The 25140-nt window shown below is 43.6% G+C and overlaps 1 protein-coding gene across 1 annotated transcript in view; it reads right to left on the bottom strand.

The window, feature by feature from the left end:
* snd1 (staphylococcal nuclease and tudor domain containing 1) overlaps positions 1 to 25140 on the bottom strand; it is a 158845-nt gene that overhangs the window by 125813 nt on the left and 7892 nt on the right. The window contains exons 5-11 of the mRNA XM_079235971.1: positions 24582 to 24742; positions 22856 to 22947; positions 21948 to 22106; positions 21728 to 21834; positions 21055 to 21145; positions 15736 to 15840; positions 6144 to 6245 (exon numbers count right to left, since the gene is read on the bottom strand). Coding sequence (XP_079092097.1) covers positions 6144 to 6245; positions 15736 to 15840; positions 21055 to 21145; positions 21728 to 21834; positions 21948 to 22106; positions 22856 to 22947; positions 24582 to 24742 — 817 coding nt within the window. The remainder of the gene's footprint in view (positions 1 to 6143; positions 6246 to 15735; positions 15841 to 21054; positions 21146 to 21727; positions 21835 to 21947; positions 22107 to 22855; positions 22948 to 24581; positions 24743 to 25140) is intronic.

The following is a 25140-nucleotide window of genomic DNA, read 5'->3' as shown; positions in this document are numbered from 1 at the left end:
AAAGCCTGCTTTGCGGCCCAGACAGAGGCAGACAGCGCCAACGGCAGGGATGCAGCCGTACCTCTACACAAAACCGACAGTTTAGGAGCCACGTGTCAACCTAGTGTGATAGTAGGGGGGGGGATGTGTGAAACTGGCTCTGCGGCACATCGTCGCAGCGTAGACACAAGTCAAATAGAGACAACGTAGACAGGCCTATTACAGGGACATGAAAGAGACGCCAGCCGCCACGCCATGGAGGGACGTCAGCTTGTCAATAGACGGACAGGATGGAACATGGTGACGAGGGAAGAGAACCGCTTCTGTCAAGGCAGAATGGAACTATTAGAGTGTATCGTTCAGCAGGAAGTGTTGTGTGCTTCTTAAGGAACCAGGAAGGAGATGGATGATGGTTTTTGGAGGCGACAGTGGCGGCAACCTTACATATATAAAAAGAGAGTGCCTATCTGAAGCTGCTATAGCACGACACTTGAATATGTCGATGGGTCATGAATGTAGCCAACGTTACCTTAAGATTGATAAAGTTCTATTTGTGAGGATTTATCTGGAAGAAATAGAGATGAACTCGGCCTTCAATTTGGTTTCCTCTAAACACCTTTAAAGTGTGTTGTTGACACAAACACCACATATTCTATTTAACCTTTATGAGACAACATTTTTATCCCAGCAGTAAAAAAAAAGAAATAAACATCCCCTTGCACCGTCATGTACATCAATATCACCGATATCCTAACAGTCACACTATCTGCAACAGAATTGGTTAGTGATCTTTTCAGCAAGAGTATATTCTGCAATATCTTCACTTTTAAAACACCCCCAATCTTATTAATGTTGGCACCATACAAAGAACCCATTCTCATCGTCTTGGATGAAATTATTTCATCCTCACTCCCACATCAAAGCTCTGCATTCCCTCGTAGCCCAAATATGACAGCGTTTCATGTCGATTCAGCTTCGTTGGAAAAAAAGATGCCTGTTGTTGGTTACATTTCCGTTTAATGGCTAAACATCGCCAGGACTGGGTAAAGGTAGATTAGACGACAAACAACGCAATGAAGAACATGAATGTTTAAAGCTGGAGGACAACATGAGATGAAGTGAGAAAGCAAACGCACACAAAAAAAATATTTTGAGTAGGAATTTGAGACTCAAAAGCATAATATAATGCATGTGTGTGTGTGTGTGTGTGTGTGTCAAAGTGTGTGCATAAGTTATAACTAATGTTTTTACTAATCACATAAAACAAATGTTAATTTTGTGATAAAAGCACCATATTTATAGATGTATTCAAAGATATTGTTGGGAACAAATGTGGATATTGGGCCATCATAAACGCGCATCCTGGTATCCCATTCGACCCCCATGTGATAATGGACATAATCTAAACCCTAGTGTGGACTTTTACAAAGTAATTGGTCATTTTGTTTACAATATAGTTACTTGAATAGTAGTATTAGGATAGAAAGAAGAAAGGAAGGGTGAGTATTAATACTATTAAAAGTACTATGCCGTAATAAGTAGAACTAGTTGTTCCAATGTGTCCTTTGAGAACAGGACTTTAAGGAGTACACACTAGTGCTGCAGCAGCCTACCCGCTGCACGTTAGCCAATCTCAGTAGGTTGTAATGAAAAAAAGAAAATGATCTTGGGAAATCTTCAATCCTTGAAGAGGTAAGGAAGAGCTAAACAAAGTGAAAGAGAGGTGCTTCAGTTGCTGCTGTGTTTTTAGCAGGCTGTAATCACAGCTGGCTATCATGTAATGAAGTGAGCTGTGCCGCAAGGAGAAAAAAAATAATAAAAAAAACTCAGGCTGGATCAGCACAACGCCGACAAGAAAAGGGAGAAGGAGGAAAAGGGGAAAGGGGGGGAGCCCCAGCTGGATTTCCAACCACGGGACCCGGTGACTCTTAGTTCTACACGCCTTTCCGTCTGCTTGAACACACACACAAAAAAAAAAATCAAGTCTCACTCTCACAAATGCACACCACAACAAATACTACATTGCACACACGCGACAGTCTCAGCGCATGCACACCAATAAGAGGGGAAAACTCGGGCGCTAACAGCACTACACAAGCAGCTGCATAACGGGAGCCACTTTGAGCACGCGGGATTATCCGAATGTGCTCAACCCTGATAAGTGGCTTAATGCAACGTTTCCATTGGACTTTTTTTTCCTTCTGCTGAGGCTGAGACCCAGGCGCACAAGAAGCACTACTTATAAAGTTAGCCAAATCGAGCTTTTTGGGATTATGTCACCATGCAAACGCTGCCATTTCAATGGGGGTAGCGATACATATTAGAAAGAGACGGGGAGACAGACAGACAGACGTACAGTGACGGAGAGAAAGGAGAAAACGGAAAATGCCCCGGAGCACATTTGGCTCCAACCTTAAACGGAGAGTTCAGAAGCCTTTTGATATAAGATCCAATGACTAACTCAGTGATGGCAACCTATAAATGTCACCTTATGTCAAACATATGAAGTCAATTATTAATTGAAATGCATTCTATTAAAAGGACATTGATCGCAGATGTATGATTGTTGGAGTTTATGGTGAGAAGAAGATTGCATCCCCACTTGGCACTTTGAAGTCCTCTGTCAAAAGACCAAACCTAATATTGCAAAAATTCCACTCTGCAATCAAATAAATAACTATCAATTATAGACATTGCGTGACCCTTAAAAAGGCACGCTTTTGAATATGGATATTAAATATATTGTATAGAATAACCAGGCAGGAGATGAGGAACAGGGGGTGACGGTGGCATTGGGGCTTTGAGCTTTCGCTCAGCGCGCAGAGACTCGTAGTTAATGCTCAGTCACGTCCCAGAAGGTTTAGTCAGGGGGAAATCGGCTTGTTTCACAATTCATGCTACGCATTGCATGAATTGGCAGTGTCTGAGCTTTGAAATGGAATATTGTCAAGGGGAATACCTTTAGGTCAATCTCATAACTCAACCTTGTGAACAATCAGCTTTGGCCACGTCCAGTTTGAGCTAGATGACGCCACGAAGCACCTTTTGTGACCCGATAATAAATCTGCAGATACGCCTCTGTATGCGACTCAAGTCATCTCTCCCTTTCAGTGCAGACCCAGACCAGACAGAGTATTCCCTTTTAAATCCAACGGGTCAGGACCCAATTACCCCACTGTTAAGGTAAAATATTTTGTCTCGGTTTGTGCCACAAAGGAAAAAAGGAGGAGCTCTCTGGAGCAGAAATTCAAGGAAAGCAGTGGTCTCAGAGTCTCTGCTAATGCTTACTGCTCCAAATCTGTCTCTATAGAGCTTAGTGTTCGGAGACAGGATGACAGTAAGTGGGTCGACTCAACTCCTCTCCTCGTTGGAGGGCAACATGCATCTGTGCACTTGTGCACCTACCTGCATCCAGTTTTTGACAACTCAAGTAGGCCAAGGTAACACAGATCAACATTAAAACCGTGAAGGTTAAGTATTGCGCTCGCAAATAACTAAACATTCACCCTTAAAAGAGCCTGTGATCATTTCATCCCAAAGAATGATTCCTTGTTGGCAAGACGGCTAAAGGGTAATGTTTGAACATTTAAAAAGCAGCTGTATTTTAGGGCCTCTAAACACTTACATGATGCACGTTGACAGAGCGTTCAAGTCAGAGCTTTTAGCCTCGTGTCTTAGGAACAATATAGGAACGGGAGGGACTCAGCGTTCCAGAGCTCTTCTGTTATTGATCTTGGTGAATGAGGAAGGAGGATGGTGTATTGCTGGCAAATGGGTAAGAGCTCTTCACTTAAACCTAACCCACTTCTGAGAGCTTAAACGCACACCCAAGGGATACATAACTTCAATACTAATAAAGTGTGGAGTATTACAGTGGCGTAAACTGTATGGATGTATGCATGTATGAGAAGTGGGATGCCACAGAAGCAGATCTTTAGAGAAATGTCAGAATAAAGATAAAAAAGAAAGTCATTGGATAACACTGGAGGGAGAGCGAGAGAGTAGATGGTTATTTATGGACCGGGCTTTAGAGGTTTTTGTTTGCTTTTCACAAATCACAACACTGATTAGGTGCCATTTGCATTCACAGCACTCTGCATGTGGATAAACTGATCCCTGATGATCACCACCTCCAACTGTAGCCACGTCATCAAAGCTCTCAACATGTCATGTTTGGCTTCCACCTGCATTTAGAGCGGTACACGCGTGATCGAACCATCCAGGATGCATTGGAATGCAGACTGTATCCACTGACACTCGGGTAAAAAGATGTATTATGACAAAGTCTTTCTGACACGCACACAATCACCCATGCTTTCCTCTCTCGATAAAGACTACAAAACAATTTATACTGAGGAACATTTCAGCTGAACTGACTTTGGAACGAGCCTGGACTCTAAACAAGCAATACTGTGAAATCCAACCAGGTATAAAAGCTGCACAGACTGATGCGAGCGATATTTCGATTGTGCGTGTGCGTAGGACATGTAACTTGAGTTATGACATAAGGAGGTATGGAGAAGAAATGGTGCACCTCCTAGTACATGCATTGTAATTATGTACCGAATTATTTTTATGACATTTGTATTGTTCCCTTTCTTTGGGTTGCATGCCATTAGTGTGTGCATGAGCAAAGGAGGTGTGTAAACATGTATACATATATGCATGTTTCTGTCTCTAAATGCCCATACATGTATTAGGACTTCATGTACATGCATGTTCACCACACACACAAACACACTATGGCTTGGTGTTACAAACCTGAGCTACACAAACACACATTTCATCACCATGCTAATAGCGTATTTTGCATAGTATCTTTACACCTTGACAAGGCTGTAGTCGACCTATGCTCATCACACACACACACTCTCATTATCTCCCGACACAAACACCACAAATAAAACAGCGGAATCATTATTCTCGCTTCACTCGTCAAAAGCCAGCTCACGGCAGAATTCTCGGTCATTAAAAAAACATTAATGAGGATGATTAAAATGACTGCGATGAGAGGCTGGGGACAGGGATGTGAATCTCACTCTTGTACTGAATGCCAAAAGGAACTCTCTTGGCTTCGAGTGGGTGCGTGTCTTTGTGTTCATCGGGCTGTACTTCAAATGTTTTGTTTGGATTTTTTTGCCAACATGGGGAGAGAGATATGAAAAACCCAGAGAATTGATTTGTGTACGTTTTAGCTGATATCTGATTCTTAAAAGTTGTCTTAATAACTCAAAACAGTTTTGCAGCCTCCGATTTTTGTCAGTATGATTGCACAGAAGTGCATCATCAGTTTTCCATCAATCTGCGCTTTCAACAGCATTTCCACATTTTTGCAAGAAAGATTCCAATCTTTTCCAGCATAATGGTTCCCATTATAATGTGGCCCCTCTGAGTCTGACAACTGTTAAGAGTTAGCGAATTGGAAAAGCATGAACCATCATTCAGTTCAGGCAGTGGACAACAGCTCTAGGCGAGCCTGTGAGCAACGGCCGCCTTCTGTCCCCGTGCCATTACCGCCACTATACGTTCAGCGACAACAATGTAGGCGTCATGTCACTGATTTACTGAGGGGACTCTGGTGTAAAAGCAATCGAAGGTGTGCGTTTAAAAACAGAATGTTTGAAATGTGAGGCAAAGTTGGCAAACTTTCAACGCGTCAAACATTCAACTCCAATTTAAGTCAGTTTAACGGTTTATTCTTTGCTCAGAAAATCAAATTCAATTCATAGTTCATTCGATACAATTGTAAAAAAAAAAGGCAGATGTTCATGCGGTGCTGTGTGTCTTGAGTGCTCTCCAGCTCAGCGCTGGGTCAGATGTGTGTAAATCATAGCAGCCTCTTAGGTGTAAAGACTCGGTAGATCAATAGACACAAGAGGGGGAAATCAACACTGCTTGTTTAAAGGGTGCAACCGGGCCAATAGCAAGCCCCAGGGCATCTACTGAGAGTACTTGGTATTCAAACAGAGAGGGAGAGAAATGGATATCCAGCGGAGGGCTTCAGAAATGTGTGTATGGCTTCCGGTGAGGGGGGGAGAGAGAAGGGTGTTCGAGCTCATGTATGGCCAATGGGGGAAGCTGGTTAGAGGCAAATCAAGTTGATTCACATACTCTCATGCACACACAGCGAGTCCAAAATGTATTGGGAGGTTTCAATTTCTTACCTTTTTACCGATGATCTTCTTCCTCAGGAACTCTCGGGCCTCGAACATGTAGGGGATGTCGTAGAGCGGACGGAAACGCTTGTCTTTGTCCTTGTTCTTCTCCTGAACAGAGATGGAGGGAGACCGGAGGAGAAGGGTCAGAGAGAGGGTGTGGGGAGAGAGAAAACACAAAAAAAGGGAAGAGAAGGATCAGTCACATTGCACGTTCAAAGCGGCGCGACATAAACACGGATTCGCACACTTTCAGATGTTCGGTTCCTCTTTTCCCTCTACTTCAGTCCTGTGACAGGCAGGATCTGGACTCTGAACTCGCTGAAAGATCTGAATGTGTACAGCGGCATTTCAAAACATGCACAGTCGCACAAACACCTTCCTCAAACACCAATCCTGACAGACTGCAACCCACCAAAAAAAACTAAGCAAAGTACACAGTTACCAAGGACACGGATGCAAACAGGCAAGGCAAATACACGTTGTGTTAAACTGATGTACAAAAGGCGAGCTGACACTATGTGCACACAGGTGGTGCGCACACACAGATGTATGCCACACAAAAACTTCCCTCAATACGCTCACCCACTCTGACAGGAGCCGGCCGCAAATAGATCTTATTTACATTTTCAAAAGGAGGCTGAGGTTTTGTGTTTTTACCCGGTGTCAAGAGACGCGCGCACACGCACACACACACACACTTTGTGTGGGGGCGGGATGAGAAAAAAAAAAGAATGACAATGACACAGCGGGAAAATAAACGACAGGCGCTAACAGGAGGAATAACGCTATGAATGACAATACCACACTCTTCTTTGAATGCCATCATTATCCGTCATACAAACAGAAGGCACACTCTTCCAAATCTACACGCAGGGTTGCATTAATTCCTAATTTCCTCTTCCCTTCAATGGTTTTCATTCATTTTTAATGCCTCTCCAGTTGTTGGGAGCCGCCAGGTGTGGCACACAGCTGGGGCGATGACTGTGGCGGGGACACATGGGGAGCGAAGGGTTGCCAGCATGTGTTTGTATGTTCGAGCATGTGTGCTTATGCATCCATTAAAAAGGTCTTTGGGAGAAACAAACTCCACTGGTGAAACAGAAAGAAATCTGTGCCACGTTTCGGTGACGATACTTCTGACATAACTGCACAGACGGCCCCGGTAAAGAAGCTCTGGAAACTGCCAATTCTACCAGCCAGTTCCTTTTAACCTTGGCAGAAATGTAATAACCTTTGAGTTAAATAGCTTTCCATCCTTCTTTTGCTTACTCCCTCACTCGCATCCTTCTCCTCCTTCACAAGCTGCACAGCAAGGAACCTCAGAGGTGAGTTAATCTCACACATGGCCAGTGGAAATCCCCACAGCGCTCAGCCAAGAGCCGATGTCCTCCATTTTGTGTCAGTCGGGGCTTATTGTCAGGGTCTTTCATCCCTACCAAGTCAGTTGCAGCGGGATGATGGGGCCTTTAGGAGCACTGCCAGCCAGGAATCCTGCATTTTGTGCCTGAGCTGCGGACTTAGCCGGCCACTGCTGGAGGATGAGGATAACTTTTACAAAAGCTGGCATTGCTCGAGTGAAATCCTTCTTTTGGACCATATTTCTGTAATGTCATACATTAAGACAATTCCCAGACACTGAATAATGGTGTTTGCATCCTGAAGGGCCATTACACACAGCCTATTCACGGTAGTACTCAATTTTGGAGGCCATTAGCATTCCAAAAAGACACAGGTCAAAACAAATGGATAACTTCAACAGGGGGAAAGCAAAGAATGAACCGAAGAGGAGAGGGAATGAGGAAAAATAGTGGAAAATCATTTTCAACTAATAAGCCGTTTCACGGTAGAACTGGAGCCGTTTCACTTGGGGCAAAGAGTGTAAATGTCAGCACTCTGTGCCAATTAAACACAAGCAGTGGAGACGCGGACGAGGAGGACAAAAGGTACTTCTCCATCTTTCGGAAGGTCTATGAGGAATGGAGCAAGGCCGAGTCAAAGAACGCAAGGTGAAAGGGTCAGAAAACAAGAAAATTAGACAATGAGAGGAAATGTCACAACTTAAAACAGAGGCAGCTCCAGGAATCAATGCCCAATATTTCACAATGGACCCGGTCCTCTTTGTGGCTCGTGCTACAAAAGGAGTCCACATTAGTTGCAGTGCTACTAAAAAAAAGGGGCGTTAAGCATTCCCTGCAATTCAAACAAATGTGCCCTCAATCAAAAGACGCATACACAAGGCTGTTCCACCTTGATGAGCAATGTGAAAAACACCGACCGCGCGACAAGTCTAATTATTTGACGAAGGAGCCGATGTCAACTTCAGTCTCCAGACCAAGATAAACTGACATTAGCGTCATTAAATTACTCAGACAAGACAAACTGTGTGCACCGTCCTTAAACTGTTATTACGCAGTTGCAGGAAGGTTACAGAAGAGAAGAAGAAGAAGAAAAAAAGGAGAGAGTCACTGCTATGTCTCAGCCGTGACCCAGTAACAACAGTTTGCTCTCACTATCCTCAGGGGGAGTTCTGTTCTATTTGGGGTAAATTCCCTTCGTTCCAAATTACCAGCTAAAGCTCAGGAATCATCTTTGACTATTGCAGAGGCATGACGCTAGCTGGATTGTACAGTGTCGCAGGGCTGCAGGGGCTGGGCTGCAAATGTGTGGACGCTACTGCTGCAAGCACTTGCAGCTTCTGGAACTTCAAGGGTGAAATCATGACTCAGGAGCACGTCAGGCTTTCTGATGTGTGGCGGTAGCGTTGAGGGGCGGGGGGAGTGTACAGTATCAGGTCTTACTTTCTCATTTAACTGATTGAGAAGAGTGTAAACGACATTGAGAGAAATACACCGCTTAGTGCGCATGTCCCAGACAAAGTGGACATTGTGTTTTGATTAAGCAGTGCAGCGGGAGCTTTAAACAGTCAACATTTACTACTGTAAGCCTCACAACATTACTCAATTGTGCATGCATAAACATGAAATGCCTGCAGAGGGCGGAGGTGGAGTGTGGGGGGGAATGCAAGGGGGAGAGAGAGGCAGAAAGAGGAGGCGTACACTTCCTGAAGCGATGAGCATGACAGATGGAGCTGGTTCTGGCAGTACGATACAAAAATCTAATATATCTAATCACCTTATATTCACTGCATTATTGTCCATAGACCAGAATACAAATAAGTTATTAAGCTAAACTGGCTTGAAGTGATCCCACAATAGAGAACCTGGATTTCAGAATGAAATTACCTGTGGTACCATAACATCAAACAAAACACTCAATTCATGATAAGCTGCTACCACACTGGTGCAGCAACATTTACTGGGACAGCTGTGACAGGTCGCAGCCCATGTTCTGATTGTACAGTCATAAATAAGGATGTTGTACCAAAAAAATGTAAACAACGAGCTACAAGCGGTGAGCGAGACGGCTGCATTATTCAATGTGTGCAGTGCTGAGTTTTTTTTTTTTTTTTAAATTGTAGACGAGCCAGACGGTCAAGGCTGTTCTGCCCGCTAAAAAAAAAAAACTCCAACGCTGCTGAATATGTTCAACTACTGAAAGCACTTAGCAAATTCGAACAGCTTACGCTGAATAAGGTCGCACATATCGCATTCGTCTCAAACACAAAGCCCCGCCTTCATAAATGGCCTCTATCAAAAAGACATTCTGTCCAAAAATGATTGAGGTGGCAACAATACCGTATGCCTCAAAAGTAACCGGCATATTATCCTCTAATGGGGCCCTTTGTAACTTGCTCCCTTTGCACCAACACAAACAAGCCAAGTCCTTGCTTTTTCAAACCGTGTCAGCCAAATAGTGCAAAAAAATATTCACCGATCCACCTTGTCTAGCCAATAGTGCACAAATGAATCACTAAGTGGGCAAGCCTCCTCCCTCATCATCATCATCATCATCATCATCCCAAATTTGAGGTCAAAGCATGCAATGCCAGGCTAGGGGCATGCCGAGGGCACACACATGGCTAGACATCAGATTTTAGAGGATGGGGACAGAAGTGAGGAAGGAGACACCAAAAAAATAAGCAGAGTGCGGCGCAGATGGGTCCGTCTACTTAAATACTGGGTACCACAAAACTGCATCCCAAATTTACAAATCCTGAGAGAAAATAAACAAATAGTATTAAACTTTAAGAATTATTTTTCCTACAGTGACATTTGCATGATAAAAGTGTGCTGATTATGTTCTGAAAAGCCACTGGAAGTCACAGATATGATCTTACTGTATTACTATAGTTTTTATTTTTTTGTTTGGAATAGTGTCAGTTTTTTTATTTGACAACATTTGGAAGATTTCTTTATTTGTTTTCCTTTTATTCGAGTGTCACGCGTTACACTACAGTTGATAATTACCTGACAAGCTGTCACAGCATTACAACACATCTTTTTATTTCCATATTCCTCCACATTTTTTTTACCTTGATGTCTTGACTGCAATTGCAGCTGTGAAATATAATTAATAACAAGTCACACAAGTAATAAAAACATAGAGTATGTTCAAATAACAACGTGTGAAACAGCAGCAGCAGCGGCGCAACAACAAAAAGATAAGTGGTCTACACATCCTGATGCACTTCATAGTTATGAAGATGTGGAAATTGTCAAATTCTGCCCACATACTTTGCCAGACTTTTCAGACCTGCCGTATTTACAGAAGTGCTAATAAGAGTGCCGTGTTACGGTATAAAAATAAACCTAATGATGGGAAAGTAAAAATAAGAAAGAGACAGATGAAAAGAGAGAGGGGGAAACAAGGCAGAGAGACCGACAGACAGGTGGTTTGTGGGAGGCAGCGGCAGACGGGACAGAGAAAGACGTTTTGCGAGACGAAATCCTCTACAAAGTCAACACACACTAAAGGCGGACTGTTGGGAGGTTACGTGGGTAAGCAGAGTGGTATGGAGGAGCGTGGGGATGAGACATACTCCTTGTATTGCCTTATATAAGGACAGGGAGTTGACCTCCATCACCATGTGCTCCATCAGCACTGTCCTTAACCCTACTTAAAACCACATAAGCACACAGATGCATTACAACGCATGGAGAGACGCACACAAACACTCGAGACATCGTCAAAGCAGATACACACACACACAAACGCATTCAAACACGCCGATTGTGAGCGAGTGGGAGTAACAGTGAGTCACTGAGTAGCAGAGACATCTCTCCCCACTCGTGTTTACGCTGGGCTTGTCCTGCTGCACATGAGAGAAAGAAGAAGAAGAAGAAGAAAAAAACGGAGAAAGTTGGGGGAGAAGAGAGAAGGAGAGAGGAGGAGGAGAGAGAAGAAAAAGCTGACTCCAACTCCTGAGCTCAAAATAACTCACATCTGAAGATATGCCACAGCAGTAACGCTGGGGAGGAGTGGAGCCAAATGAGAGGGAAAAGGAAGGGAGAGCAAATGAGGAAATTTGGGTCCTATGGTTTGCTACAGCCAGACACCATTGGTCTACCAATCTGTCAGTCTGAGCACAATTAGTATAGTCACGAGAAGGGGTGGGGGGTGTTAGGGGACTAACAGGAACCAGAGGAGATGGGGATGGCAGGAGCGGTCACAGTTCATCAGTCCACTGGTACGTCGCATCTGGCCTTGGTTCCCCTTGAACAGGACACACACCCAGACACACCCACAGACACACAAACAAACACCAAATGGCCTTGCTTGCAGAATGCACGGTCAAGCAGTGCACAAACACATCCAGACAGACGGGGATAATAATGGCAACTGGCACAAGAAAATCCCCACAGAGCTCCAGAGAATGCAACACACAAACACAATTGTCACAATACCAAATTTCTGAGTTAGTTTTTCTCTGGAGATGTCCTGGCTTTATAGATACATACTGCAGTGTGAACGTGCACACATCTGGAGGGGCTCTATACATACACGTGTGTGTGTGTGTGTGTGTGTGTGCACATGCTGCTGACACCAATTTCCAAGATGTTTCCTGACATAGGCTAATGTAGCTTAACCAAGCATGTCACTGTGCGTTTGCATGTGTCGTGTGGAAGCGGCGCTGCAAACTGTGACGACGTCTTTGTGTCGGTCTGCCGCATTGTAAGCAAGACGCGAGCTCACTCGCGACAGAGTCAGCCAGCAGGATGTGTAGAGCTCGAGGCTGAGAGATACCTGCTGTGACCTCTGAGGTAGGAATGCTGCTCACAATCTCGCAAAAATCCGTCGCTGTATGTATGCTTCGTACATGTGCACTAACAGGATTTCCTTTTTTAAACGCATGATGGAGAAGAAAGAAAAAACAATAGTTTTTCAAATACTTTGGCAGGGGAACGTCAATTAAGGTCAATGCCGAGGGTTTACAATTGGTGCCTTCAAAAAATATTTAAACGATGAGATTATCTTTAAAAATAGTTCAAGCGACAGTAATGAAAGGAAAATTTAATATTTAGCATTTCATTTCTCCTGGTCGGCTAAAGTAATAATACTTAAATGTCCTAATTTAGCGATCAGACAAAAGCCCGGCTGGCAAATGAGACTAGACATAAAATTCTCAACTCAACTGGATGATTAGGGCCGTAATGGTTCTGAAATGTCCACTGTATTGGGTCATGGCCCCGTCCTCCGTGTCACGGTTTCTTTATTTACATTTACTTATTGACAATGTGCGAGTATTTGAACTGTTGCAATAAGAATGGCGGTCAATGACCCATAACAACATGCATGAGCATACTCTTGTCAGTTGTCTTTATTCTGCATAGAGTCCAAGGGCCCATCATAGCCTCAGTAAATCTATCACAACTCTGCATCGCTGCCATAGCGACAACACTCAAAGCTGAGCCAACAGCATAACAGACAGGCAGGCAGGCAGCTCTTTAGCTCACAGACAGCAGCAGCACCATGAACAACAAAAAAATGCAGCAACAGTTATTATGCAAGACTACCCTCCCAAAAAAAAAAAGAAGACTGTCCTCCTGCGGTCACAAAAAAAAGGTGCATTTTAACACAATCTTCCTAGTTCAAGATAATAAAACATATAATCGTTACAGGGCTCGTAATAGTGTATTTTTATCCAAAGCTACCATATATTTCACTCTACTAGCCCAGCGAGCTGGTGCCCAGACAGATGGGTTTTGATATATTTGCAGGGTATTTACATGAAAAATCACAATAGCAGACACACAAGCAATTAAATGCATGAAGTGCAAGAAATAGCAATACAACACTGTGCCAATATAACACCAATGGCATACACACACACACACACACACACACACACACACACACACACACACATCTGGGCTCCCTCTGACATACGACAGTGTAATGAAGCACAAAACACATACTGTTGAAGCATCTGGTGCAGGCAAAGACAGAGCGACACACAGAACACAGACGGGCACTGAAAGACAGGAAGGAGATGGCGAAGAGAAGGAGGAGAGAGACAAAAGAGACGAGTGGACATTAACCAGGAATAGAGGAGGAAAGGAAGCAGCAGCAGGAGGAAAGTCAATCAGGAACAATAATGTGGGAGAAAGAAAGAATACTAGAAGACCATGTCAGAAAAGGTCAGAGAGACAAAATGGGGAGATGTTTTTGCCCACAAGCTCATTACAACCAGAGAGTGCTAAAGACAACACACACACACACACACGGTGCAGGTCAACAATCTGACCACAGCGTGCACACCCGGAGGGAAAGGACGGCAGGATGAAGTGACTGCGGAGGAGAAGGAAAAGAAGAGAACAGAGGGAGAGAGGCAGAGAGAGAGAGAGAAATACACAAAGCAGTCTCTTAATGATGCAGGGCACTAACGACACCAGGGAAGAGAGGGAGACGAGAATGAAGGGAGAGAATAAAAACTAGACAACAGTAAAGTGGGAAAGGTAAACCATAAAATGGAGAGAAAAAACGAGCGGAGTCAGTAAAACAAAAACAATCAAGACAGAAAGGAAATAAAGGGCTGTAGCAGACATTCCGCCATCCCACTTTTACAACCGCTTCGTAGACCGAAGCCCGACATCTTCCCTGTCTCCTGCCTATTTGAACAGGGGAATGAGAGACTCATAAACGGATATCATAGTAAACAATGTGTTGACTTGAGGAATTGTCAAACAGCCTCAGACGTGTTAAACAAAGGGAGAAAGGGCTTTTCGTTAAAAATAGGAACTCTCTTTGACAAAAAGAAGAATCACTACTGTTGTGACACTAAAACTTTCTAATTAACAAGGGGGGTTGACATTTACAGACATCTTGAGCCTGTCATTTAAAAGATTATAACATTTTAGAGGACTCAGACACCAAGGGTAATTGGGAAATATAATTAGATCGGCCCTTTTTCATAAATAAATATGTGGTTGGAAGCAATGCAAGTTTCAATTGTAGTGATGAAAGGGGTGTCGGTGCAAACACTAAATGCCTTGATAATCACAGCTGGGGGGATAAATGATACTTTGAGCACAGCAGATTGCCATGCCTAGGTGTCCCTGCTTACAAAAACCTTTTCTTTTAAAGACTGCCTGTGTGGATAAATATACGCCTCTTTAGTTGCGACTAGGTATGTGGGTGTAAGCATGTATCTGTGTGCGTTTAAGTTTTCACTTTATATCTTGAAGTGATTCTGAGGAAGGGGGGGGAGAGAGTGTAGAGGGGAAAGGAATAGAAAAAAGAAAAGAAAAAAAATCGATCTGCCTCACTCTCTGCAGTGCTGCAACCACTGGGTGTGTGCATGTGCCCCAACTGCGGGGGCGCCACCAAGTGGTCAAAAGTATTCCCACGGTCATTTAGAGAGAGACGAGACTAATGTGGAAGGGAAGAGAAGAGGGCATGCGCGAGAGAGAGAGAGAGAGAGAGAGAGAGAGAAGCACAGGGTGATGGATCGATATTCAGGAATTTGCAAGGGAGAGGTAAATAGCTAATGTTTGACTTAAAATGAAAATAAAGCGCCTCTGTCAAGACATCCGAGACAGCAGTGACACGACTTGTCTCCGCGGAACTTCTAATTATTTGGCCGACCACGCAAGGCCACAAGCTCTCCTACGTAAGACCACGTTCAGTCACTTATTCAAACGCAAGTAGCCGCTCACTGTGCAAAGCTGCGTACCCGCCACCGAAAGAGAATCGGAGTAGAACTGACATTCCCATTTAAATCAACACAGCAGGATGGTCAGAGCGGGTGTCACATATATATGTATAGTAATATATATATATACACATACACACACACACACACACACACACTGTTGACGCCGCAAAGAAAGTAGCGGGCTACTTCCGTACAAACCGACTCGAGACTCACTTATGTCGGCTTGACGTGTAACACGCATCAGAGTCTAGTGTGTATGTGTGTGTGCGCGTGTGGTCCCGCCATGGTTGTCCTTTTTTAAAAACGGACAACGCCTGCGTCTCAATTCAGCGACCAATTCGGCTCAGTGACTTCCTCCGCTGGCGGCCTAGTGGCGGAGCAACAATGTGTCACACTATGACATGTGTTGTCCCCATAAAAACTGACGACGACAGACAATTTCTTTTGAAACAAGTAAAACGACCACGGTGAACTTCTTTTCCATGTCTATGGTACACACACACACATACCAGACAGCAGACAGACACACAGGTTTAGTCGTACCTCTCCCTCAATTCTAGGGGGGCGAATGCTGGACAGGTGGATGGTCTTGAGTTCTCCAGAGTTGAGCTTCACCACCATGGCATCAGCGTTCAGGACCTGCATCACCTATAGGGCCAGAAGAAGAGGAATTGAGTCAAACAAATACAGAAGGACAAACATTGCTGGGTGAACAATGCGCTAAAAGGAAGACAAGAAACTCAATAAGAAATTGATAATTAATCTAAGGGTAGAAAACAAAACATGTAAATCCCTCAACGAAAGAACTTAATAAAAAAAGAAAATCACACCCCTGCAGGATGGACGAGAGTGTTGCAGCAAAAAGACCGGCGTTGCATTTTGTGAGTGAGCAGATGGACTGAAAGAAAGATGGGAAGTGAAGGAGCAGGTAAAGGATAAATGGAGGGGAAGAGATCTATTCAAAGGGGGAAGGAGAGTGACAGTGCAGATCGTGTGCTGTCACGAGTAGAAGGCACCGAGAGCAAGGTAAGAAAGAGTGATCCTTGAGTGACTGAGTAAGTAAGCGAGCAGGCCGGCGAGGTTTGGAGGACAGAGCGAGGACGTTTTGCTATCTGGGGGATTGGCACCGGGGGGAATGGAGGGAAGAGAGGAGGGAGACAGAGTGCAAGAGAAACAGCTTTAAAACACAAACATCCTGTTAAAGATAGACTGCTGGAGCATTACGCAGCCCTCTGCCCAACAAATGGCTGGCAGCACTTTATTCTGGAGACCTTTACAAGTGTAGCTAAAGACACAGACTAATTTATGTTTGGCATTTAGATGTTGTTTCTCTCTGCACTAAAAAGATAGCAACCTCAATTCATGGCTACGGCTATACGGCTATGCGGATATTCAAAGCTACATACATGCATGCATGTGCCAGTCGTGTGTGTTGCAGCCCTTGCAAATACACAGACAGATTGGAGATATAATGTGACTGAGATGGAGGAAGCATCCAAACCCAAGGCCTTTAAGTAGGCCGCTTGCAAGAGACTGAGAAATCAATCGCCCTACACATGTTGCCACCCACACCTGCCTTAAATGGCCTCATCATCACTCACACTGTGGTTCACATGTAGGCTGTGCTCACGCTGAAGTCCCCAAAGAGAGAGATGCAGGTCTGAGCGGTGTTTTTAAGCACAATTTGGACTGTGTGGGTGTTTTTGTGTGGCGGTTGTTTGTGTGGTGGAAAAAACTAAACAACCAGAAATCCTCTCAAGCTCTTGAGATAAAGTAAAATCTTTTTTGAAAGTGCGTACTGTACGTGCAGGCACAAATCCAGGTGTATTAGGCTATTTGGGAGATTTATTATTCCATGAAAACAAATCAGACCGCCTTTCAATTTGCCACCAGAGAAAAGAAATTAGACCAGCCCACGTGCTAAATAGGCTGCCCACAACAGCAGCCAAACTACATCGTATACTAATCACGGAGCTGAGTGGGAGCGATACAGAGACATAGGGAGCAGGAGGGAGCGATGCAATGAGTAAGTTCGAGGGGAGAGCGTGCATGTGTGCGGCGACGTACACACATTCGCACTGTAACAAGGTCATTTCGTGGCCTGCCCATGTAAATAAAGTGCAGGAGAGAGAATGTGGCAGGAGCAGAAGAAAATGGCTCGGCATTTTGCTGGCTAATTATCAGCCGGAGGAGGCGAGACGCGAAGGAGGACAGATCAACACACCGAGATAGAGGAACGGAAAGATGGAGCGAGCCAGAGAGACAGAGTGTAATCTCTCAGCAAATATCACAAGAACAGAGGCGGTGGGGGAAAAAGACGGAGAATAGATAGAAAATAGAGCGAAAAGTCTTTGCAAAGTAGCTGCCATGAGGGTCGAGTGAGCAGGCAGAGAAGATAAATAGGCGGGCAGCATGACTCACTGGTCTAATCGGATACGCAGAGGTGGGGATCTACTGCCACCTTCTGCCCGTGGCTGACATGACATCTGCAGTGGCCAAGATCAGTCACGGCGAAAAAGAGGATCTTGGCTACTGTCAGGGACCCGTGTTGGTTGTCAGTCGAATCCATTAAGATGGTTTTAACCACAGGGGCCAGCGAGGGCTCAGCCGGGACTTACTCATTACTCGTGTCAGATCATCTTCCTCAAAAGCAACACCTTTGTGCCTTCCTTTCACTGTTGCTGCCAGTGGAGACGATTTGTCATCCAAATTACATGGTTTCAAATTAACTAGTGGTGTTTGTGACGCTATTATTAACACCTTTACCCCAGATTGCTGCTGGAAAAAAAAAAAAGTGGCCGATGAGTATGTAATACTTTGCGAGGACATTATCCGGGGACAGGTATTCTTGAGACTGACCTAATCGCTCGACTGATTTTTAACTGGGGCACAAACCAATATACCCTTTTTCTCATCATCTTCCCCAAATGTGACTTTTTCATTTCGTAAAGAAGCCGTCTGACCTTGTAACCATTCTGTCTGACTCCTCTTAAGTGGGGCATGCGGTAGAGCCAAGAGGCCCTCGTGCCATCTCTCTCTCTTTTAACCGTTGTTGAAGTGCACTATTCTTTCTTTCTAACAAGACCTTCATTTGCTCTGATGCACCGGCCCATTAAAGAGAACTTCTCTTACTCCAGACATAGGCTAGAGACTGTATTTATAGAAGTATTATGCAACTCTTTATTTTCACAAGCGGAATATAATTCGCATCCAAACAAAGCCTTTAAGACGTTTCAGTCTATTATTATGTTTAATCCAATTATCTGGCTGAGTAAGTTTGAGTGTATTCTGTTGTTGTTCAAGTGGCAACAGGATACAATTAGCATGGTGTCAGAAAGTCATTTGAGCATGGGGAAAACTCTGGATTTAGGTTAGGATGACTTGAAAGCGTGACTTGTTGTACACTTTCGTTAGTACAAGTACAAAAATGCATATTGTACCGTTTTAAAGCATATGGGTGGGGAAATATTTTACATCCGTTACACAAAAGAAATCTACTGCCAAATATGCCATTACCTTCATATGATCTTCAGACATCCCAAATACACACTAGTTTGGCATTTCTCCTATTCTTATGGATATGGCCCTCTTAAAGCAACAGTGACAGTCTTCCTGACAAGCTAGTGATGAGAGGCTGGTAAAGGGGTTTACACCACGTCACCTTTTATCCATCACCTCTCAGGTCGACGCTTACCCAGGGGAGAGGAGGGGAAGGGAAAGGATATGAGGGGAGAGGAAGCCTATTGGGGCATGGCCTACATCCACTTCCCCGGTCCCAGTAGAGGTGGGAGGAGAACGAGACGAGACAGTCAAAAAGGAAGATTCGTCAGCAGGATTGACTTGTGGGGATTGGACCCGGTCAGCCTCTCCACTCTATCCATCACTCAGATAATAAGAAGTGAAAAGTAGAGTGGACGAGAAGAGGAGCGGAGTGCATGATGATGGGATTGATGGATAGATGTGTCCCTGGGAGAGTCGGAGCATTGCAGTATTAGGTACCGACAAATGTCACAGGGACAAGCATGGAGGAGGGCACTGACAAGCCTGAGAAACCTGAGCCTGTCCAATATGTACTCATCTTTGAAATGGCTCAAGTAGTTGCAGGGTCAGCATGACGTTTTCCATCACAACTCTGCCACTTTTAACAAAAGGTTTTTAGAGTCCCATGGTCCTACTACAACTTTTTAAGCCATCTAAAATCATGTGCGTGTTAAAATGGTTCTAGATTAACGACAAACTCCATGAAGTGATAATCTGGAGAAACATATTTGATATAGTATGTTTATATAAGTGATGCGTGGTGCATGAGCGGCTGACTGCTTTCTATTCCCAAAAACAAAAAGGACTTATCGCAGCAGCAGCTGACATGGAGCAAGACTCCTCCATGGCTATTTTGGGAAGAGCATGGGAAAGAGGACAGAGAAAACTCATACAGTGATCAAAACGTGCCCCAAGGTTTAAAGGGGGCATCAGCAGTGCAGTACCGCAGCAGTAAATAACTGCAAGGATACCAGAGAGGACACCTATAGACCCGGGGATCTTGATAATTCACTGACTTTCACTTCTCATGCCTTTTCATCCTTCTTGCCTTAAGTCTTTCTATACCTCTCCTCAACAAAAAATAAATAAATCACACTTTCAATTTCTTCTTCAATCCTCTACCTTCATTTCTGCCTCGTATTTCAAACGTGTGCTGGACCTCCCCACCAAATGTCCCCTCACTCACCCCACTGCCCAAAAACCAAAACCTCTTTTATTTAGGGGGTTCAGAGATCTGAGAGCAGCTCACACCGATAGTATAAATGTTTTATCCTTTCTCTAGCCTCTTCCTTCTGACTCAGGCAAAAAATATACATACAGTTTATTTTTTGCGCTTTCTTTATGGCGTGTGCAGTTTATCAAATTCATTCTGTAAGCAGATTTCCAAAGCAATACCTTTTATGTAACCCTCAGGCTAGCCATGAATTTTTCAGGGTTTTAAAAGTTCAGGGTCTGGAGGTAGCAAACAGACAAAACCCAAACTTTGGGAGGTATTCAAGTTTTTTTTTCATTCTTAGAGAAAAATATATCAACTGAAGGGAAGGGTGGGGTGTCATCATCAAAATGCACACAGGGGGAACCGATATAAAGCTCATGTTTTAGCAGAGTTGCTTTACTGCATTAAAGCTACAGCTTGGACCCTAATATGTCAGCTCTACTGCAAACTGCGTTACCAAAATGTATCAAAGAGTCCATCTCACTTGATTTGAAGTAATGTGTGATGAAAACTAGGAGAGAGTGCACCCATGTGTACTTGATATTGAGGACACTTTTTTTTTCCTCTCATGAGGCCCTGGCCAATAACCTCAGCCAATATCTCTCGTTCTTGGCTTTTGGGGATCTTTCAGTGCCTCTGCTCCAGCATACGCCAGCGATTTGGCCCTAATTTGACTGGGGAGTGCTTAAAGGTAGCCGTTAAACATCCCTCCTAGCAGCTTAAGTGAAGATTTTTTATTTATTTTGTATTCAGTGGGGTGGTGCAAATGTGACAATAAGAGGCATCAGAGGTATATCATTTGATAGAAGGATCAAAGTGGCTTCTGCTGCAGTGCTGCGAGAAAACTGGAAATGCCGCAGTAGACTTCAAGTGGTGGGAGCGAGGGAAACAAGCGGCCTCCCCTTGGCTTTGAAGCCAAGTCGTATTCATGCTGGATAATGTCTGCATGTCATGCTGAAAGTTTTGTAGCTGCTTTTTCCCTGTGGTCCAAATATAAGTGAGGACTCAATTGAAAAGCAAGATGATCCAAATCTTTATGTTTGGGGCCGAAGAAAACGTGCCAATTAAGAGACACGCAGCTTATAAAAGTTACTTCAGGATCTCACCTTGGCTACAAATTGTCTGTCCTTCAGGTCCAAGTTGGCTGTGGGTGCCACGTAGTCCTTCCAGATGCGGACCTTGCGCTCTTTGGCAGATCTGGTCGAGAACAAGGTCACATAATCATTAGTGTTAGTCCTCAACATCAGCCAGAAACACATAGGATATAAAGGGCTTCATCGTGTGAATAACAATTATCCATTTGGATGGGAAAAGCTACAGAAGCTCATTATAGTGGAAAAATTCCAAGATAATTAGTCCATAGCCATCATTGCGATGATTGATTGTAGGGAATGAATATCATTGCAGCGGAAATAGAGCGCTTGTTCATCTCAAGTAGTGGTAGATTACATTTGCATAACATTTCATTTCCACAATAATGTTATTACCTCAAGAATCTGCATTTACATTATTTATTTGTCTTGTATCCAATCAGTGATTTCCACAACCAATTATATTGTCCATTTCTACTCTATCAGCTGAATTTAATTATGTATGACATTGTCTGCCATCTAGTGAAATGCTTCGTTATATGTTTATTAGGAATCAACAAGACTATTCAATAAATGCCCTAACTATCTTCAAGACCTTAGTCCAATAATATGGTTTAGAAAAACAGACAAACACAGAAAATCCCATGCGACAAAAGTGTAGTTTTCCACGCGTCTGGTAGTTGCGTACCGTTCACCAGCTCTGAGTTTCTCGGCTCCCTGGGTGTAGACAGCCATGGACCAGTCTACACAGCGGGCAAACCCTTCCTTCAGTAGGAGTTCTGTTATGTTACCATTCTAAGACAACGAGAAACGGAAACAGTCAAAAAAACAATTAACGAGAAAGCCCCTTTATTTATTTTTTTAAATAGCACTTCCACCAGCGGGTTACCGACTCCAATGTGTCTTACCGGGTGAAGGATGCTGCCCAGTATGATCTGGTTGGGGCAGCTCTCCAGGATGATCTGAACGTCTCTTTGCAGAAGACGAGATTCGGTGAAGAATTTGGCCTCTGCTGCGAATGCCTCTGTTGACTCTGTACCATCCGCTTCTCGCTTGAACGTGGGACACTGGGAGGAAAGGAAAACACATTAACGCAATAATAATAATCACACCTCAAACAATAGGTATTGTGCGAGGAATGGGAAATGTGTTCAAATGGGTCCAATGCGATTTGATTACATCACCATTGGAAGAGAAGCACGCATTGTGTATACTGAAAGTCCCAGCAGTCAACCAGTGCCTCGAGGCGGGGGTGGGGGGGTATTTTTGAGTACACATTCCTTTGATAAAATCTTTTATTTTTTTCTGTGAACGACTGTTATCCACTTTTAACCGATGTCACCTTGCTGCACATGCTATCTGTATTCTCCTTTGAGCGTCGCAAAACACCGGAAAGATAAACAAGATGGGAGCAACGAGCAGACAAGCTTTTGAACAACGAGACAAAGAACACCTTGATGTTGATGTAATATCTTTAAGTGTGGAAGAAGAAAAGTTATCTTGAGTGGTCCATCGGCCAATCTGGGCTTTATGTAAGAGACTGATGGGGAAACTTTGTGGGCCGGATAAGACTGGTAGAACAAACACAGACAACCTTTTCTTGTTCAAAATAAGACTGGACTGTCTACTTTCTAATACTTTAATAGTTTTTGTGACAGTAATGTGAAGAAAGACATGGGTGTGGAGGAAACTGTTTTTCAACCATTTCATCTGCATCTGGACAGCCATTTATGCTATTTGCTTTTTATTAAGTTGCTTACTGCTGTTGTGAATGTAGGTAGTTAAATCTGCTCCATAGTAAGTGAGTGGTGGTTACCTTGATTCCAGAAAGCATGACAGTGACCAGGTAGTGGTCGGGGAGCAGCAAGGCACGAACAACACTGCCGTCTCGCACATGCTCGATGATGGCTGGAGGGAGGAAGGAGAATAGAATGTTTATCAGTTTGCCAAATCCAGGGTCATCATGAAAAATTTTATTTTTACTTTTTTAAACTATGAAATATCACTACCAAAAAAAAAAAAATCCACCAGATTAATCTGTGTCTTTATATTTCCTACTGAAAAATGTAGGGAGAGGACTGAATCAGTGAGTTGGCATCAAGGGTAAAACTTAATTTATGATACTTTCCTGTGAGCTGCCTCGAGGCTAGTCGAGCCAGACCAATAAAAAAGAAAACGAAATTGATTTTATTAATATCAATCTTCCTTCATCCCGAGGAGACTGTCAAAGCATGTATTCCCCTTTTCAACAATACCCTACTGATTGAACTCAAAACTAATAATACCTGTGATCTGCCGAAAATAACCACTGTGTTTTTTACTGAGCAGTGGAATTGAGACGTCTCGCCGAGGGATCGCTCTCTGGTACTAGGAGGGAAAGTTACGGCCTCCTTGGCAGACTGTGTACACTTAAAGTGATACTCCATCCAAAAGCTTCATGAAACACTCACTGCTGTAGGTTTAGAATGTGGCTGGGGAAAAGCTTTGCAGCTTCCTTCCTCACGGCATAAGAAGGCTTGAATGAATTTGCATGACCATCAGTGTGTTACTACTACTATTATTACTATTATCCCAAATATTGCTAATACACTCCTTCAATGTTGCTATTGCCTTCAATACTAGGACAGTGGAGAAGTGCATGTGAGAAAATCCTCTGGGTGTTTTTATACTTGTCCCTATTGAAATCCTGAACCACAGCCATTGCTCTCGGAGAAGAGCTACATATTTCTAGTAGTTGTATTTACAGCCACCTTTCAAGCCTACAGAGGTGAATACTTGCTCTTGAAAGTATCACTTTAAAGGTTTTACTATGCTATGTGCAACATATCAAAGCTTCAATTCATTTGGAAAGCTTTTGCGGCGTTACATCGTTTTTTTTCCTCCAAAATCATATCACTCAACTGTTGTTCCTGACCTCTAAAATACTTTTAAGAAATTGGGCAGAATGCGAGTGAAAGGCATTTCACGCATAAATGGTATTTTGGTGATGGGTTCTCTCAGTCTCTATACACCTTCATTCTGTGTATAACGTGTGTGCCTGCATTCGTGTGTCTGCCTAAGCAGATGAGACAGAAAGTGGTATTCCGTTTTTCAACCACAAGCAACTCAACGCACATTTAAAGCGCTTCGGCTGAATGGTTGCTTCCAATTTAAAAACAACTCGGACCGCCTCTCATGAATGCTAAGAACAAGAAATGAGAGCTTTCCCCTTTTCATTTCCCAATCAATTAAAGTGTAGTGAAATGAGCTGAGCCACTGTTAACGGCAGCCACCTGGAAATGAATTGAGAGGTACATTACACCTCCGGAAGGGTCAGAGATGAGAGGCTGGAGGAATGAGCCGGTGAAGGGTGATAAAGCATGTGCCATTAAATGCCCTGTAGCAGATATTAAGAACTAAATATCTTCAATCAAACCCCTGTCATGGGGAAATAGAGGCTTATGCAATATTGTTTTCTTGTTTATGCCAAGTCTTTGTTTCCTAAGCCAAGCTTTCTCTCTGCGAGTGTGTCAGTGTGAATGTGTGCGTGCCAAACCCATTACCGTTGATAGGTTTCTGATGCAAGGAGTCGATATAGTGTCGGGGATTCTCTATGGTGTACTTGAGGTCGCGGATGGTGTGCGTACCGCCACCCTCACTCCACATGCCCTTCTTGGAAGCTTTAGACTGGTCCTCCAAGTCACAAAGTCTGGCCTGGTCTGGACTGCTCACACACACAAAAAAAGGAAAGTTGAAGACAGAATAAAAGGAACTTCCGCAAAACCCATCAAACTCTGGACAGCTGTTAAAGTGATAAAAACAGTATGTTGCTTTGCATGTAGTGACTTAAAGTTAGCTGCACAGCCTTCTTACAACATGATTGACTTATATCCATCAGTGTTTTTTGTAACCGCTTTTTCAAACAATTAATGTGAATGAATATGGCAGAAATATTTTCCTTCTTTTTCACCAGGAAAATCTCTTTCAGAAGAACTTGCACTTAGCCACAGTGTGAAAGGCTGAACACCTTAACGTGGACAGTTCAGCTCCTCTGACTTAATAGACTGGCACTTAAAAAAAAAAAAAAAAAAATCAACTTCAGTGCGTAAAATAAGAAACCTA

The sequence above is a fragment of the Taurulus bubalis genome (genome assembly GCF_910589615.1).
Source record: "Taurulus bubalis genome assembly, chromosome: 20".
Classification (NCBI taxonomy): domain Eukaryota; kingdom Metazoa; phylum Chordata; class Actinopteri; order Perciformes; family Cottidae; genus Taurulus; species Taurulus bubalis.
The sequence above is the reverse complement of the archived record's forward strand: the minus strand, read 5'-3'. Positions and strand labels throughout refer to the sequence as shown.